Consider the following 18,201-nt stretch of genomic DNA (forward strand, 5'->3'; position numbering starts at 1 on the left):
TGAACCAGGAAAGAAGCCTGTGCCAGCCCAGGAAGCAGGCACAGGGATTTGGCCAGGGAACTCTGGGGTCACTTGGAATGTGTTCTAGAATAAGGAGGGCTGTGTACAGGCTCCAGGCTGATGGTATGCAGGGCTGAGTGGCTGGAATTCTGGGCCCCCCACCCTTGACTCCACCTAGAGCAGCCCTGCTTTAATGTATTTTATATACTGCACTCCTGTGTCACATTTCATTTAAAGAACAAGATCTACTGCCTGTAAGTTTGCAAAGCACTAATCTAGACCCTCCCCTCTACTGAACAGCAGGGAAGGTGTAGTACAGGGTACCAGGGATCACAGTCATGCAGGAGTTTAGAGCAAACCCAGGGCTCAATCCTAGGGCTCCCCCCTCCTGCCGAGGCCCTGGCCTCTGTGAGCACACTTCTGATCAGTGAGATCCAGTGCCTTCAGTGGACATGCCATTAGGAGGTGGTGAGTGCCCAGTCCCTGGTGGGGTTCGAATGGGCCTGCTACTGGGGCCTCCTGCCTTGAAGGGGGCTGAACCCTCCACTCAAGACACCCAGCTCAGGACTGAGAGGCCAGACCAGGCCTGAGAAGGAGAGGGAGTCCTGGTATAAATAACCATGGGGGGCCGAGATGTTTGGGCCCGTCTCCTGGGCGACGGCTGTGTTTACCGCCCAGTGAGGGGGGGCATGGCCCACACATTTGCCTCCCTGACTTGTAGCCAAATTTCTCCAGGAAGGGGTGGCCCATGATTAGCCCCTAAACACTCCAGTTCTGCACCCCAATCAGGTCCTTCCCCTAACTCTGCCCCAACATGGGCCCTAAACCTCCCTGACATTGCCCCCATCCTTCAGCCCCAAATGCTTCATGGTACTGCATCTCCACCAGTCACAATGCCCCAGAATGTGCCCCCTTAAGTCCCAACTCTGCTCAAATCAAATCGGGGAAGAGGGGGTGGGGAAGCACGAGCAAGGCAAGGGAAGGCCCCAACCAGAGTAGCTGGGTGTGTGCCAGGGATCTGAACTCTGGCTGCTAGGCACGGGGGCAGGGACAAACCTCTCCCACGACCCTGGCCAAGGCAGAGGAGGGCTACAGCCCTCGGATTAGAAAAGTGCAAATCCCTCTCCCCAGCCCAGTGCCCGCCCCATGCTTGTCATGTGCAGGGCATTACATGGCCAGATCCCATCGTGGGAGGGGCTGGCAGGTGCCTTGCTGGTCATGCCACAGCCAGTTCCTCTCACCAGCTGGTCAGGCTGAGAAAAAAACCTCAATGCTAGAGTATAAGTGGAAAGGTCCTCTTCCCTACGGGGCAGCAGCTGCAGCTTGACCCAAGCACAGAGGCACAGGAGCTGACGTGAGCTGAGTTCCAAGCCTGCAGGGCAGCCCAGCCTACCACACACACACACACACACACCCACACACATTCTGCCCAATGGACTAATGGGTCTTGCTTGGGACACCAGCTGCTTTTCACTAAGAGCAGGGGCTCAAAACAGGAGCTGTGTCAATAAGGAGTCCTGGACAGGTACCTGGACACCTGGCTCCAGCCCTGCATCAGTCAATTCTCAGCTGAATGCCCTTGGGCAAGTCATTTCTCCTTTCTGAGCCTCCGTATAAAATCCTGCAATGGTATCTTCCTCCAGCGTCATTACGAGACTTTGATGGGATTCACTGAGTAAAAACACCAATTAAGCCCCTCAATAGTCCAGGACTGTCTTAAAGTGCTTTGTGGATCATCAGGTAGGGGAGGTGATGTTCTTCCCAGTACAAGGGAGCATTTCAGACCCAGAGGCTAAGGCTCAGGGATGTGAAAAGACCTGCCCAAGACCACACTGAGGGGACCTGAGCCCTGGCCAGCTCTGCAAAGAGGTTTCACTGTTTTCACTGTTACTTCTTGTTGTCAGGGACAACTGGGCTCTGCCACTGACTTGTTCTGGGTCTCAGTTTCCCCATCAGTAGACTGAGGGGGCTGGGTGAGATCAGTGATTTCCACACCCTATTGCAAGGGGGTTTGGCAGGCTGGGCCTCCTGGGCTCTGCCGCTTTCCCCAGGGCACCCTACCGCCAGCTGGGCCAAACCCGGGTGCTCTCATGTGGACATCCCCAAGACCCCAGATCCCCTCTGCAGGTATCCCCAGGGCCTGTACCCACCCCCTCTGCTTCCAAGGCTTCATCCACACACACTTTCCCCCATGCCAGGCTTTGCATAAGCAGCTGAACTTTCCATACAGGCAAAATCCTAGGGCTTCAGGCCAGGTCCAGCCAGGCTCCAGCAGGGCTAGTGGGCAAATCCAGAGATGCCAGCTCTGGGGACTGGGCTATGAGGGGAAGGCAGAAGGAAAGAGAGGCCAAAAGTGGATGGCATCCTCAGGGCTCCCTGTTGGAGTCTTCCCTCCACCATCCTCCTTGCCAGATCCACAGAAGTCTTTCTAAAATACCAATCTGCCTGTGGCACCCCCATCCTCAGTTCCTTCCTGAACTCAGCCTCCTCCAGGAAGTCACTGCTCCTCAGCCTGGAGTTCTCAGCCTGCCCTTGCACATATCCAAGCCCATTCTTTGCACACCTCCTGCCCCTCTAGGCTCCCACTCTCCTGTCCTCTTTCTGTTCTTTGCAAATGTCCCGTTCAGCCTCACCTCTGGGCTTTGCCCATGCTAGTCCCTCTGCCTGGAATGCTGTTCCCTCCTCCTCTTTACCTGCCTGACCCCAACTCCTACTCACGTTTCAGGTCTCAATTGAAACCTCTTCCTCTGGGAAGGCTTCCAGCCATGGCCAGTTTGGGGCTTGGCTCGGGCCCTCTGTGCAGGCCCCCACAGGACTCTGTGCTACCCAGGCAACCACAAGCCTCCAGGTGCATCTCCCCCGGGGAGCAGGGGAGGGTCTCATTCACTGCTCTGTCCCCAGCACCTGGGCTAGGTCCTGGCCACAAGGGACTGCCCATCGAGGCTTCCCAAATCAGAGAGCAAGAAGAAAGGAATGAGTTCCCAGTGTAGAACTGGGGTGGCGACAGGACCTGAACTTTAAGGCTCAACTGGCCCTCACATCAGCTTCCTAGCAGGCAGGCCCATCAGGCCAGTTAGGTGTAATATGGCGGGAAAGGTGACAGCCTTCAGAGCTGGACTTCTGGGGCTTGAATCTTGGGCCCACTACCTACACCCAGGCAAATTCCTCAACCTCTCTGTGCCTCAGCGTCCTCATCTGAAAAATGGGCATAACAATAGTATCTACCTTATCTGGTCACTGATAGATAAAAGGAATGTCAAGTCCTCAGAGCAGCGTCGGCACACGGCAGGCACCCCGGAGCATCGGCTGTTATTTTGATTATTATTGAGAGCCACAGCAATGGAGGGAGGCTGAGCCTCAGAGAGGGAGGTGACTGCCCAAAGCCACCCAGCAGGTAACTGTCTCTTGCTTTCCCACTCCAGCTTACACCCCTACAGAGACTACGGGTGTCCCCACCCCAGCCTGCCCACTGTGGCCCTACAATCTTGCTCCCACGCTCTCACAGCACAGAGGCCTTGCACACTCAGGCTTAAATTCCACCCTCCCGGACAGTCGCCTTTCGTGGCTGTGTGACAGGGCACATGCTGACCATTTAAGCTTCAGTGTCCTCTTCTGTATGTTGGGGTAATTTAGGGCTTACCTCCTAGGGCTGTTAGAAGGATCACATAAAGTAGTATGTGGAAAACATCTGGTACAAAACCCCATATAGACTAGACTATGAAACTCATTACTATGTGAAAACCATCAGAACTCTGAGCCTGGCCCCCAGTAAGGTTGTCAGAGAGGCCCCTAGGCCTCCAGCCGCTGTGCAGGGGCTCCTGGGGAAAGGAATTGCCAGGCTGGCCCGTACGCTCCTGCAGGGTCTATATACCACCCACCCTCCCCTGCAATGCCCCTTCCTCGGTGGGTGCTGAAACCAGTGCAGGCCAGGCTGAAATGAGGGGGCCCAGAAGCCAAGAGAAAAGGGAGCTGTGCTGGGGAGTAAGAACAGGGACAGCACAACAGGCCCTCTATTCTTCACAGCACTTTGTAGTTTATGAAGCACTTGATACAGGGGGCAGCCCTGTGAGGTGGGCAGGTAGAAATGATAATTGTCAGTCTACATAGATGGCAGCCGGAGTCTCAGAGAGGTTGAGTCACCTGCCTGGGGTCACACAGCCTTTAAGAAACAGAGGAGGAAGCCCAACCCTCTGTCTGCTGATTCCTGGTCCAGGGCCCTTTTAACTGAGGGGTAAGCCCTGATTCTGGCTGACCTAGCCCTCTTCCTAGTCCAGTCTTGGCAAGGGCCCTGAGCCAGTCCTCACTGCCCTTAGGGGCATGGGAGGAATAGACAGGGGAGACTGATGGCTCCTCCATCCCCCTAATCCTTCCATCCCCACCCAGCCTCCTCCTACTTCTGGCCCCAGAACTCAGGAGGGAGGAGGCAGGATGGCGCCCCGACTCAGGGATTTCACGCACCAGTAAAATTTTCAAAAACAATTTAGGGACTGAATAAGGTCGTCAACTTTTTATTTCGCCAAGTAAGGACATTTTTTTTAAAATCCCCAGCCCCATTATTTCATAAAAGAAAGGATGTAATTTCAGACTAAAAGACAGCCCTTTAAATAGAATAAATTTAGCTTTATGAAAGTCACCACGTTGCCCTTATTTCTCAGTTTGCCTTAGGCCGTTGAAAAAAAGCCCAGGTCTGCTGATGCAGGTGAGAACCATTTGGATCTCGGGCCTGGGAATCACGCAGATGTGAGTTCGAATCCTAGCTCCACCATGGACAAGCTGTGTCATTTGGTGCACCTTATTTCCCCTTCCTGAGCCTCAGTTTCCTATCTGCAAAATGGGGACAATAATAGAGCTGCCACATAGCAGTACCTGGAGCACGACATAGTCTAGTGTGCTCAGAGCACTGGCTTGTGAGAAGAGATCAATCAAGCCCAGGCTCCCAGCTAGTGGTGCTGCCCTGTCCTGCCGCTGCCTATGTCCTTCAGGGTAAAGCTCACCTCTATAGCCTGACCCTCAGGCCCCTGAACACACCAGACTCTGCAGATCCTGGGGCAAAGGGGGTGGAGGAACAGAGTCCTACCTCAAAGCCTTTGCTCTAGCTGTTGCCTCCATGTGGAGCGTGCTCAGGACAAACATCATAAGAGTTTCTAGCTCCCAACCTGCACACAGAGGACCTAGGGGTCCTTTCTCCACTTCCCTCTAGTCGGCAGAACCCTTATCATCCTTACAACCAGTCTCAATGTTGCCTTCATTCCCTGGCTCAGCAAACATTCAACAATTACCAACCAAGCACTCTGCTCAACCCCCACCACCCAGAAAAGCAAAGGACACGCAGGGGTCGGTGAGTAGAGATCTGGGGCTCTGAAAGGTCAGCAATCAAACTCTGGGTAGGGTGGGCAGGGAATGATTCCAAAAAGAGGTGGTGCTCAAACTGGGATTTGAAGGATGAATAGTTCGCTAGATGATGGAGTGGGTGGGAGAGGGGAGGGAGTTTGAGGCAGAAGGTAAAGCTCAGGGATGAAACTGCAAAGGGGGAGGCTGTCATCACAGAGGTGACCCCCCAAAGTCATAGAAGTATATGAAATGCCCCCTCACCCACACCCACACGGAAACTGTGCATGGAGAGAAGGACCCAGAACAGAGCCCCCAGGAGCCCCAACATTCAAGGGGCAGAAGAAGGAGGCAGAGCTGCTGACAGAACCTGGGAACCGAGGGAAAAACCAGGGAGGCAGGTTGAGGAGAGTCAAGAAATGGCAAGGAGGGGCCCCACAGGAGGCAACATGACCATAGCCCAGGAGCCACATTCTGGGTTCAAATCCTGTCTCTACAACTTATTAGCCATGTTGACCTTGGGCCTTAATTTCCTTATCTGTAAAATAGGGTTAATTTATCTTTTAACAAAAAGGAAGATAAAGGGCATGAGGGGAGGGGCTGACATCCTGGCTCGGCCTTCATTGCATCCCCAGACTGGGCCTCCATGGGTCACATGTTCCTCCCCCATTGTGTGTCCCACCAGACTGCAATCAGTGCCTAGAGGCCCAAAGATTAGGTGAGTGAGTGAATCAGGGGCTGCTCCCTTCCCTCAGAGTGCAGGACGGAATTGGGAGGCAGCTGTCCGTGGTTCTCAGCAACAACGCCCATCTATTGCTGAGGGGAGGTGAAGGCCCCACCCCATGTGCTGTGTCCTTCCTCCTGGCCTCAGTGTCCCATCTGTGAAATGAAGCCTGGATCCACTTGAGCTCAGAGACCCTTCTCCCTCTGATGCTCAGTGGCAGGATGAATGGAGGAAGGGCAAGGGGAGGAAGGCCTATTCTGGACCTGCTGTCCTGCCCCAGGGGAGGAGGTCCCACAGGGGTCTAGGTCCCCACTGTCCCCAGGGACTGGTCCCTCCAGAAGAGGGTGGCAGCCAGGCCAAGGAGGGCAGGAGCAGAGGCTCTGGGATTGTGCTGATATGGCTGTTCCTCCTCCCCTCCTTCTCTCCCTACCCCCTCCCCTCCCAGGGGACAGCCGAGCCCAGCAAAAAATAAACCCGAAGACAGTGACCTGGACGGGCCTTAGGCTTCCAGGGAGGAGCGGCAGGGAAGGAAGGATGGAGGAGAGGCACCCTATGCCACCCCCAACAAAGGCCAAAGGGTGCCTGATTTGATCCCCTTGCAACACACACACAGATGGGCTCCAAGGGAGCGGCTCCATCCACTCTCCTTCCGTCACACCGGGAGGGACAGGTGCCACCTGCTTGATAGGAACAATGAGCAGAGTAAATCTCATCCAGCCCAGGTAGACGACTCCCCAAGTTTGGAAAAGAGCGCCCCAGGGAATCTCACTCCCTCCTGATTTGGGGTCATCAGTCTTTCCTGCTGTCTGACCTCTATCTCTTCTGCTTCTGTGGGTCCATTTATCTCCAGCAAGCTGCTTTCCCCTTGCCCCACCTGCCTGGCCTAGATGTCTGAGGAGTCTCAGGAGAGAAGGTTCCCCGCAGGGATTGCGGAGGGCCCCTGGGCCAGAGACCCTGCTCCACCCACTGTTCCCCCAATCTCCAGAAGGAAGGACTCGCTGAGTTCCCTGCTCCCTTGCCTCCCTCCCTCAGGCGCTGCCCACGGATTCCCAGCCCAATTAGTCTGCTGCCTGGGGCTGCCCCTCCCATTCTCACCCCCCAGGTGCCAACCCCTAGGGCATGCAGATCCTGCCCTAGGGACAAGTTGCACAAAAAGCCTGGACTCCTGGAGATACAGTTATGGGGGCCCCAGAGATCTGAACAGCACCCGCTCCCCGGCCCCTCAGAGCCCTAGCTGGGGGCAGGCAGCCTTCTGGTGCCCTTCTAAGTGCTTCCAGGTCCTCTAAGGAAGAACTCCCACCACCCTGCACCCCACCCCACCCCCACAAAACTCAAAGTCTGGGACAGTGGATTCTCCATTCGCCCAGAGTCCCTCTGTGCCTGGTAGCCCTTAATGATCCACTTTCCTGTTTAGCCCCATTTTACAGAGGGGGATAGTGAGGCTCAGGGACTGGGGTGGAGTGGGTGTGGGCACCTGCCCAGTAAGTTTTGGGACTAAGACCCCTACATCTCCTTTGGGATTCTCTGTTCCCATCCCCAGGACAAAATGCTCAGGCTCGCCCTCCCCTCGCAGGGGTCCCAAGCTGCACCCTGAACACCACGGCTCCACTTCCACCAGCTTGCCACCAGGCTAGCTGCGGGGTTTGACAGTGAGGCCCACACCCCAGCCGGACAGTGACACCCTCACATCTACACCCAGACCTGTCTGCGAGTCCCTGGGAGAGGAGGCAGGAGAGCCCAGTGGTCCGGGCACTTACTAGCCAACCTGCCCCCTCCCCACTCCCCACCCTCCACTCCCACGCAGGGCGCAGGCTTTGTCTCCCTTTACTGCCCTGTCCGGGTACAGAGTTGACGCCCTTTAACTCTCTTTGTCAAGTCAACGAAAGAACAATTAGTGAGGTCCTGGCACCCAGGTTGGCGTCCTGGTACCACCATTTCGTGGTGTGACCTTGGGCAAGGGAGTGACATCCCCTCAGCAGCCTTGCTTTCCTCAAGTGTGTGATGAGAATAACAGTGCCCACCTGATGTAACGGCTGTGCGAGTTAAAGGAGAGAATGAGGGGAACGGGCTCGGCCGGGCACAGAGCGGCCCAGATGCTCAGCAGATATCCAGGAGATGCACCCTCAGGAACCCAGGCACCCAGGCAGACACAGCTCCTGGGCCCCAGGCACACCTGACACACTCACAGGGATGACCAGGCATCCGTCAAACCTTTCCCCAGGGAGGAGAAGGATGTAATAACAACAATAGAATAATACCAGTGATAAGCCAGTGGCTACCAGCTGTGCCCAGCACAGTGTCGGGTGCTCTAATTCACTTCGCCCCGACAATCCTCGAGGCAGGTATGATCAGTCCTATTTCTCAGATAAGAGAATGGAAGCTCAGAGAGGTTCAGTAATTTGTCCAGGGACACATAACTGCTAAGGGTAGAGCCAGAAATGAACCCAAATCTGTCGGTCTTGGATCCCATGCTTTTAACCCCTCTGTGAGGCAGCCTCTGCAGAAATGAAAAGTACACCCCTTCCTCAACCCCCGCCCCACAGCTCCATCATGAGGGGCTTTAACAAGGGGGCTGCTCCTCCCAGCTCAGACATTCAGAATTCCCCACTGGGCCGCTAGCCCACAAGAGGGTAAGCCTTGGCCAAAGAGCCACATCGGTGCAGGGGAGGAAGGAGGGTGAGAAACCCCCAGCTGCTTCTCCGAGTCTGGGGAAGTTCCCTGCACAGCCGCCTCTGTGGGCAGGGCCTTGGCCCAGTCTGCAGAGCCTCTCTCTCCCTGTTCCCCAGGCAAGTTCAGCTCCCTTGACTGGCTCAGAGAACCTTAAATTAATCACCCACTCAAAGTGCTGCCCTCAGCCCAAGAATAATCACCTCTTGAAACTCTCCAGGTTCCAGCATTCTGAGAATACAGGCTTCTGCAGCAAGAGGGATTAAAGTTAGATATCCAGCCAGGCTTCCTCAACGGAAGGAATGGATGTACTGTGGAGGTGGGATGGGGTAGCAGACAGTGAGAGATCTAACCTGCTCTGGTGACCTCAAAGAAGAATGTGGAAAGGAGGGAGCAAAGGGGCGTAAGGGGGAGGGGGAAGGGTAGAAGAAAGACAAGACGCTGGCAGGATGGTCTCTCCACTCACCCTCTTCTTACAAAGACCAGACAAGAGGAGGAGGACTGAAAAACAGCAGCACAAAAAATTTGGGTCACGCTCCAAGACTTTCCCCATTGCAAGGCCAAGTTCTTGGAGCATCAGTCTTCCCTACTGGCGGGACAAGGAAAAATGTTATCTGAAGTCCCGATCTGGGAGGCAGAAGGCTTGAGTTCCTGGCACAGTTCTACCACTGACTCACCAGGTGTGACCTTGGACGAGTACCTGCCCCTTTCCGAGACTTGGTGAACCCAGTAGTGCACCGCGGGGCTGGACAGAGGACCTCGGAGGGCCCTTCAGGAGGAACAAAAGCCAGCAAAGTCCTAGGAAGCCAGCCACCCTACTCCCACATGGGTCTGGGATTGCCCTCCAAGGTGGACCCGAGAACACACACAGACCCATAGGGCAGCCCTGCAGTTGTGGGCGGGTAGAAGCAGAAAACTCAGGCGATACGGCTGACACTGCTCTGTCCTGGAGGCCTGGGCTGGGGCGCAGGCCCGGGTATGCATCTGTGAGGGCAGAGAAAAGGTGGAAGCAGCTGTGCATTAGATTTCTTTGAGTGGGATGTATGCTGTGTGTGCTCTTGTGACATCCACGGGCAGGTGTGTCCAAGTCACCGTGAGTGTGTGCACGAGATGGACCTACGGGCACCCAGCAGGGATATGTATGCTCGTGCAAAGCCGTGTATGACAAAATTGTGACTGCACTGGGTAAGGCCGGGCAGTTTCCACTCAATTCCACAAAGTTCTGCCGCTGCCCACCTCCACCCTGCTGCCTGTGTGCTGGGGACAGAGGGACAATGACGCAAGCATGTGGCTTCTGATGAGCCTGAGGTTGGGGTGCTGGCAGGAGCTGAGGTGCAGAAGGAAGATAGCACTTGAGTCAGCCCTATCTCTGGGCTGAGGCTCCTCCACGCTGACTGGGGGACCTCCCTGGAGCCTTGATTTCCTCATCTGCAAATGAGGAGGACTCCAGCACCTGCCTCACCCGGCTGTTTAAGGACACAGTGAGAATGGGTTATAGAGAGCACTTAGCACGGTGCCTGGCACACAGCTGATGTTCCACATGTGACCAGAAATTTCAGTCCAAACTCCAAGAGCCAACCCAGGCAGCCTCAGGGAGCATCGGGGAGGTCCTGGACAGAGAGATGGGAGTCTTTGGGTCTGGTCCTGCCTGCACCTGCCACTGATTCACTGTGTGATGTTTGTCTCCAGAGCCTCAGTTTTCTCATAAACAAAATGGGACTGTCAAAATGTGTCAACCCACCTAGCAGGGATGCCCGGGGCCTCTGGGCACACTTTGCTGAGATTATTTCCAACCCGGGCGATGTTCTTTCTCAGTCAGGGTGGGGACTTGGGGGGTGTCGGGGTCGGAAGTCTGAGGGCCCCAGAAGCTGACGTTACCTCCTCCCCTCCCCATTCCCACAGCTTCTGACCCCAGGGACAAGGCTGACGGAGGATGTTTACAGAGCGTAGACCTTCACATAGAGAAAGTTCGTGGGGCAGCTGGGGGCTGGGAGCTGCCAGAGTCTCATAGCGGTTGCGGCATGGGGAAGATGAGGAGAGATGGGGTATTGCTTGGTACTAGCCCCCTCCAGCCCTCTGACTTCAAAAGAGAGGCTGGGGTGGCCTTTGACCGGGTACAGCAAGGAAACAGAACACTCCTCCCAAAATCTCAAAACCAGGATGGGCAGCAATGGGATGTTTCCCAAAATTCACAGAGTGGGGACTGTGAAGGGTTGAAGGCTGAAATCAGGGACTGGGGCACAGGGAGGGGAATAGAGGCTTGGTGACAGGACCGAGGGCCTAGAGAGAGGAGGGAGAGGGACCAGCAAGCCCTTGTTCTGATCTCAGGAAGCAGAAGCCAGGAGTTAGCGGTTCCCACTTCCCAGAGGCTGGGGCTGCTGCCAGGAGAGGTGGAACTGGGGTCCTCTGGGCAATCTCCCACACATCAGGGCCAGAAAATGTGCAGGTTCTGTGTGCGGACCTGGCTGGCAGGTGTAAGGGAGGCGTCCATGGGGTGAAGGGACCCAGCTCACCCTAATTCCCTCCTTGCTGAGCCCTTCTATGGCAAGCTTTTCTGCTGAGGCCCCTCCCACCAGGGCCTTAGTCTCTGGGAAGGGGGTCCTAGCTACCTGTGCACACTGGATTCCCCTCGTTTGCACTGCCTCTGAGAGTCACTGGGGATGGCGGGAGGGTTTGACCAAAAGTCCAGCAGTTGGGCTAGAAATTCAACAGCAGGAAGTACTTCCTGACTCACCCAAGATCTTGCAGTGAGTGACTGCGAAGCCCCACCTCTGGAGCTCCTCAAGACAAGGAGAGGTGAGAGGCCTCCTGTGCAGCCCCCTCCCCCAGCCCTAATAATAACATCCATCCCTCATGCCCCCATGGGCCCTTGTGGCTCACCAAGCTCTTTCCCATCCATTACCTCGTCCAAGAGGGAGGCTTGCAAGGTTGGGGTTTCGACTCACTTTGATGGCCCAGCGATCTAAAGCTCAGAGAGGCATAGTTATCAACCTAAGATCACACAGCACACGAGAGGTGGGGCTCCTGACCCCTCAGCCTCCTCTGACCTCTAAGATGAATGATCAGTTCCTAGAGATCCCTAAACATCTGGACATTTCACGCAGCGTTTTCTCTCCCAGAGCTTCCAAGAGATGCCTCATCCCTGGGCTCCTGGGGACAAGTGGTCAGAACAAGCATGTCCCTGGCCAGGGCATTCCTGGCATCCAGAAAGGGCAGGATGTGGGGCAAAGGTACTAGCGGATTTAGCTCCTGGAGAGGAAGGAGGGGCCCCTCCGGAGGAGGTGAAGACAGTGCTGACCAAGGGACAGGAGGCAGATCCTTCACCCCCAGTAACCCTCATGGGGGCTTAGAGGCCAGGCCTGGGGACCAAGGACCCCCCACCTCAGAGCCCTATTTCTTCACTAGGCCCACCCAGTCTTGCCTTGGAAAAGTCACCTCCCAAGAGGAGCCTGTGGAGGACGCAGCTTCTCCCTGCGGAGTGTCTCACCCTCCTTGGGCACCCAGGCTGCGGTGTGGCCAAGGGCACTGCACCTTAACGAGCAGCCGCTCTGAGTGAGCAGCCCCCTGCCCCTCATCTCCAACACCACTGTCCCTGCTACCCCAGCACAGAACCCTCGGCACTCCAACAGCCCGCTCTGTGGTGCAAGATTCATCCCAGGCCCGCCTAGTGGGCACTGGGGGTTGGTCTACTCCTAACCATTAACCCTGAGCCTAAGTCTGACCTCCTGTTCTGAGCAATCTCAACTCTCCACCTCTGCCGCCCTCCACCAGGCCCACCTGAAGTCTCTGCACAAAGATGGGGTCTCTGCAGCAGAAAGTTGTGGCTGCCGCCCCCAGGGGCTAACAAATGAAAGAGTTCCCTTCCTCTACCCTCCCTGTGGTCAGGGGACTCCTTTGCCAGCATTTTCCTCCCCTCCCCACTGACATTCTGTTGGCCCGTTAGGATGGGGCAGGGCAGGCAAGGAGGCAGCAGAGGGTCAGGTAGGAAGACAGACCAAAAGACAGATGGAAACAGAGAAGTAGAAGAGTGAGACAGTCAGGTGGACAGGCAGATAGACAGATGGACAGACAGGCACAGAGATACCTGGACAGGCCAACAGAGGGATGGAAGCAGATGGACTGTTGGACAGTTAGGTAGAGAGTTGAACAGACAGGATGACTCACACACAGGTGGAAACTCACTCTGGTAGAGGGACAGCCAGACAGGCAGAAGAACTGTTGGACAGGCAGGTGGACAGGCAAGAGGACCACCCAGGAGATCCCACAACCAGAGGACCCTCTCTGGGGGCAGCAATAAGGGATTAATAGTGGCACATTTTCCAGGGACCAGACGTTTCTCTCAGGTACCTGCGAGCGTCCCAGCGCCAGGCCCAGCCCTTCAACTGATATCTGCGGGCCTCTCATGTTCCCGGCTGGGCCAGGCCAGCTCCCAAGACTGAGCTCTGAGCTGCCAAAATTCACTCTTTACATCCAAGAAGGGTCAGTGTTTTCGAAAGTTGTAGGAGCCCGGCAAGGGGGAGGGGGCCCCCGCAGAGTGACTGTTTCCAAACCTACTCCCCCTCCTCTTTCTTTTTCCCCTGGGGTGCCCAGAGCCAGGCCTGGTGCAGCGGCCAGGCTAGCTGGCTGAGCCCGCAGGGCAGGCGGCAGGGCCTACTGCTGCTGCCCCTGGGAAGTTTAGGGTGGAGGGGAAGACTGAGTGAAGACTCAGAGAATTCAGACAGTACACGCCAGTGTCAGAACTCTAGTGGCTCAAGGGGACCCCCAAACACCTACAATGGGGGGCCAGCCCTGGGCTTGGGTGGAGATCATCCCTGGAGAAGGACATCTCCAAAGGGAAACCAGGTGGGAACCCATTGTAGCTACAGAGCTGGGGAGAAGGTGACAGAAAGTGTGCGGGGAGGTGGGGGGCAAAAGGTCCTCTTTGTGTCTCAGACAGAGGGAGACAGAGTGAGGAAGAGGAAAGGGGAGCCGCAGTTTAGAAATTCCAGATTGCAGAGAGATGGCGGAAAAGAAGCCGGAGGCTGGAGTACCTGGGACAGAAGAGCAGGGGTTGGAGATCAGGATAGAAATAAGGAGTTAAGTCGGGGAGGTCAGAGGCGAGGTAAAGCAGTGGTCAGAACTTGGAGAGACAGCGGCGGTTAGAGTCAAGCTGAGGAGGGTCAGGCTGAGGAGGATCAGAAATCGGGCTCGGGCCTGGGGGCAGAGCGATGAGGGTCGGCGGGCAGTGGGGCAGGGGGACAGAAGGCGGAGTAAAGGCGGGGCGGCCATCCCCGGGAGCCCAGGCTACGGCAGGGGCGGCGCGGGGCCCGAGCGCGCGAGCGCGGCCGGGGGCGCGGGGTCGCAAACTCACATGAAGACGTGGTAGACGAAGGCCCAGCCGCGGGGTCGCTCCAGCACGTTGTAGACCCAGTTCTGCAGGCGGCGGTATCGCTTGTGCGCGGCGGAGGAGCGCTGGCCGCAGGCGGAGCCCGAGCCCGAGCCCGGCCCTGGGAGGGGCGCGCCAGGGGGCAGGGGGCTGCCCAGAAGGCCCAGGCGGCGCGGGGAGCCGCCCCCGCCCGCCTCACCCCGCTCGCTCTGCACTGCCGTGAGCGCCACCAGCTCGGCACGGGGGGCGTCCACGAGCGGGGGGGCCAGGCCGAGGCGGCGCGGGGGGGCATCGGCCATGGGCGGCGCCGGACGGGGGGGCCGGGGCCCGGGTCCGGTCCGGGGCGGGGGCGCTCGCGGGGCGCTCAGCCGCGCATGGCTCGGACCCGGGGCCGGCGGGGCCGCCCGAGGTGGGCGCGGGCGGCGGGGGCTAGGGGCCGGGCTGGGGCCGCTCCGGAGCCGGGGGCGGGCGTTCGGAGCCGGGGGGCCGCTGGAGCCCGCGCTGACCGCCCGCTTCCCCGGCGACTGGGGCGGCTCTTTCCGACTCCAACTCTCTTATTACGCGCTCCATGCCGCTCGCCTTTCCACCTGCCGCCGGCGCGCCGCTCACATGTCAGCCTCCCCCGCCCCGCCCCTCCCCCGCCGCCCCCTCCCGCCCCGCGGCCGCCTTCCCAAATCGGGAGGGAGCGAGCGAGCGAGCGGGCGAGGCCGGGCGGAGGGAGGGGACACGCGGAGAGGCGGCGGGAGGGCGCCCGGGCCGCGCGGGCCGCCGAGTTGGGGCGGGGACCGGACCGCGTGGCGCTGGCCCCAGGGTGGGCAGCGCGGGGCTGGGAGGCTGGCGGGTGCGAGCGGCGCGCCGGGCTGCGCTGGGCTGCGAGGACCCGAAGGCCGGGCTGGGGGCGGGACGCCTCGTGTGTGGTTGTGGCGAGTGAAGCGTGGAGTCGTGGCCGCCGCGGCCGATGGGACGCGTGTCCCGTGGAGTTTAGGTGCGAGTGGATGCACACGTACCTATTGTGTGTGCGGAGTGAGTGGCTGTGGCTCTGCGAGGTGGTGGGATGCTGTCAGTGGCGGGGCGGGGCGGAGGTACGGTGTGGATGGGTGTACAGCGCTGGGCCTCTGGGGGTGGCGGTGTCAAGAGAGGCGTGCCCCGTCGGGTCGTGCCTTGTGCGTGTGGTGCGGGGTGTGTAACTGTTCTCATGCAGAGTGTGGCGGGGTGAGCGCATGCCTGAAAGACCCGCGCCCAAGCGCTGCCCGATTGTCAGTGTGTGCAGACTTGTGGGCCTCAAGTGCATCCGCTTTTCCACCCACCCACCCCCACTCTGAGCGTCCTTTCTTCTGGATGAGGGAAGAGCCCCCATTTACGCCACTCTGCCCCAAAGAACAGCCTCGCTGATCAGAGGGGCCTGCTCCCCGCCAACCCAGTCTGAAGCGCCGCCTTGCCTCGCTTGCAGGTCAGGGCAGGGTTCAGGGCACGAGTGTTGGGCGGTGAGCTCTGAACCAGCGCCGAAGCCAATCTCCTCCTCAAAAGCTCAAAGATCCCACCCAAAAGCGGGGAGAAGTTCTCCCAAGGCACTCTCTCTCCAGCTGGAAAGTTCTTGGTGTCTGACCTACTCTCTCCAGCTTTGAGGGAGGCCCTTTCGTTCCCTTTAACCCCCTTGGCCCAGCACAGAGTGATCATTTGGGCTTTCCAAGCCTCCTTCCCTCTTCCCCTGCCGACAGCTTCAGCCACACCAGCAGCTCCCTTCTCAGGCCCTGCCCCAGGGTGAAGCGCTTCCGCAGCAAACTCTTCCCGGTTCCTCCGGGAGGATCTCGGGGGACGGAGCCGAGCGGGAGGGGCGGGAGCGGGGGCGGGAAGGCGAGCTCGATTCTCAGCTGTCAGCAAAGGCAGCATTGATCTGCTGAGCGCCGGCGGGGGAGGGAGGGAGGGAAGCAGTGCAGCCAGCGGGCAGGGAAGGGGCTGCAGGGACCTGGGGGCCCCCAAGCTGGGCTTGGCAGCAGGCCCACACCCCGACCCTAACAGTGACCCCCTTTCCCTCTGCATAGCAAGGGCTGCATTCTCGGGTCTGACCTGAATCTCTCTCGCCACTTCTGGCTCCAGGTGCACCCAGGGACAGAGCCTGGGGCCCCTGTGCAGGTTGTGCCTGGTCTTTACTAGTACCTGGGCGAAGTTTCTGGACCCCAGGGCCCAGCTATGGATGCAATGCTGGGGCTGGGTTAACCCATCCTCTCCCTGTGAGCTGGAGCTAGCACCCCTCAGCTATGCAGCACTGCCCTCCCAGACTCTCTAGGACTACCTGACTGGGCTTCCTCCATCGGGGGTCCTGGTGGGTGGGGCTAAGGTCTGGGAACTTGAATGGTGGGAAGGAAAGCAGTTGCAAGGGTGTTTCTTGGGAGTGTTTTTGAGGTTCTTCTGTGGTAGAAAAGGCCCTTGAACACAGGTTGCCCTTATCATCACCCAAGATATCTGAAATTGGGTCTGTTCTGGGGAAGCTGGATATTCAAGCTCAGCATCACCTTTGGACCCGATGCCTCTCTTACCATTTGGAGGACGGCAAAAGTCCCTTCCTCTCCTTGTAAGGAGCCCTCACTGCAGGGAGAGGGTCTCTCATCATCTTTCCTCACTCCAGTGCCAGATGACCCCCTCAAAGGCAGCAGGAGGAAGAAAGAGACTATGGATGCAGCAGAGGGATGGCAGATCTCAGAGGGGAGTTTCATAGGGCACAGATGTCTTTCTCCTGCAGATGTATGTGTAATGGAGGGATAGGCCCACTGTTTTTTTAAAACGGAGAGTCGTGTCCTCGTGGAACTCTTCCTAAGGGGTGGGGGGATGGGACAATGGTCCTAGGAGGATGTAAGCAATGTTTAGTTGAGGGGTGTGTGTGTGTGTGTGTGTGTGTGTGTGTGCGCGCGCGCGCACGCGCGCGCGTGCATGGGAAAGTGGAGGAGGCAAAGGAGAAAGTCCAGTTCAGACAAGACAGGTGGCTACTCTGAGGGTCACCCTGCGGCCTTCCTGCCCCATCCGGATTCCCAGGACATTACCATGACCTGGAGGAAGGCCTTTCCCCACTGCAGCCTTTAGTGACTAAGACACTTTTCTGAGCACACAGCTGTCTCAGGCTCTCTCAGTCTGTCTCCCTGCTGGAGGTTGGGGGTAGGGGGGTGTAGGAGCTGTGGTTTCCCACCCTCCTCCCTCCCTCTCTCCCACCTGTTCCCTTTACCCCACCCTCAGCAGCTTCCTTCCCACCACCCAGCTCCCACATCTCTCCCTGGTAACACTGCCAAGGAAATGTCCCACTCTGCCCTGACTCAATCACTGTCCCACCTGGGCAAGTCCGTTCCCATTCTCCACTCTGGGCTTGTTTCCCCATCTGTCCACAAGAAGTGGGCAGGGCTCCAGGGTCCCCTGTAATCCATCACTGTCACTCTCATCCATCAATGGAGCAAGTATTGATTGAGAAGAAGGGTAGGGAAGGAGGGAGCTCCCATTTGCTGATCACCAACTGTGTGCCTCTTCTGGGATCCAGAGCAGCCGTTTTCATGTGAGAAAGCTGAGACTCAGAGAGGTTCAGGGACTCATCTAAGGACAAACAGCCAGTATTCAGAACTGCCTGTGACCCATCCTCTCCCCTGGCTGGTGCCTATGTACTGGGCACTGGGTCCTGGGATCAGGGCTGTGGGCTGAGGGGAACCATAGATGGTCCAATCTTTGTTTTCTAGGACTTATTCCTGCCAGGAGTGGAGACTCCCAAGTCTGAAAGGGTTGAGGTCTAGTAGTGGCTGGGACCTCAGTCCCTGGAGCCAGGTTCAAGCCTGTCATTGACTGGAACAGCCACCCTGCCAGTGTGACTTTAGGTCAACCAAAGGCGCAGATTCCTTCCTTGGAGTGGAAAGAGGGTTATAAGTCAGAGGTTTTCAGACCTTACCAGCAATGGAATCCTTTTTACAGACAGAATCTTTTTTTTTTATTTTGTTTTTTTACTGAAGTGTAGTTGATTTACAATGTTAGTTTCAGGTGTACAGCAAAGCAATTCGGTTATACATATACATACTTTTTTTTCCATTTCTTTCCATTATATGTTATTATAAAAAACTGAATATATTTCCCTGTGCTATACAGT

General features: G+C 57.4%; 1 protein-coding gene across 4 annotated transcripts in view; it reads right to left on the reverse strand.

Moving 5' to 3' along the window:
* KCNQ4 (potassium voltage-gated channel subfamily Q member 4) overlaps window positions 1-14,719 on the reverse strand; it is a 53,642-nt gene extending 38,923 nt beyond the window's left edge. For 2 of the 4 annotated variants that reach the window (XM_074376723.1, XM_074376721.1), the window contains exon 1: window positions 14,070-14,711. In XM_074376723.1, coding sequence (XP_074232824.1) covers window positions 14,070-14,383 — 314 coding nt within the window. In that variant the 5' untranslated portion in view covers window positions 14,384-14,711. Of the gene's footprint in view, window positions 1-14,069 lie in introns of all 4 variants that reach the window. The other 2 variants (XM_074376722.1, XM_074376720.1) reach the window with 2 other exon arrangements.
* Window positions 14,720-18,201: the final 3,482 nt, after the last annotated feature.

Source organism: Camelus bactrianus, chromosome 13 (assembly GCF_048773025.1).
Source record: "Camelus bactrianus isolate YW-2024 breed Bactrian camel chromosome 13, ASM4877302v1, whole genome shotgun sequence".
Lineage (NCBI taxonomy): Eukaryota > Metazoa > Chordata > Mammalia > Artiodactyla > Camelidae > Camelus > Camelus bactrianus.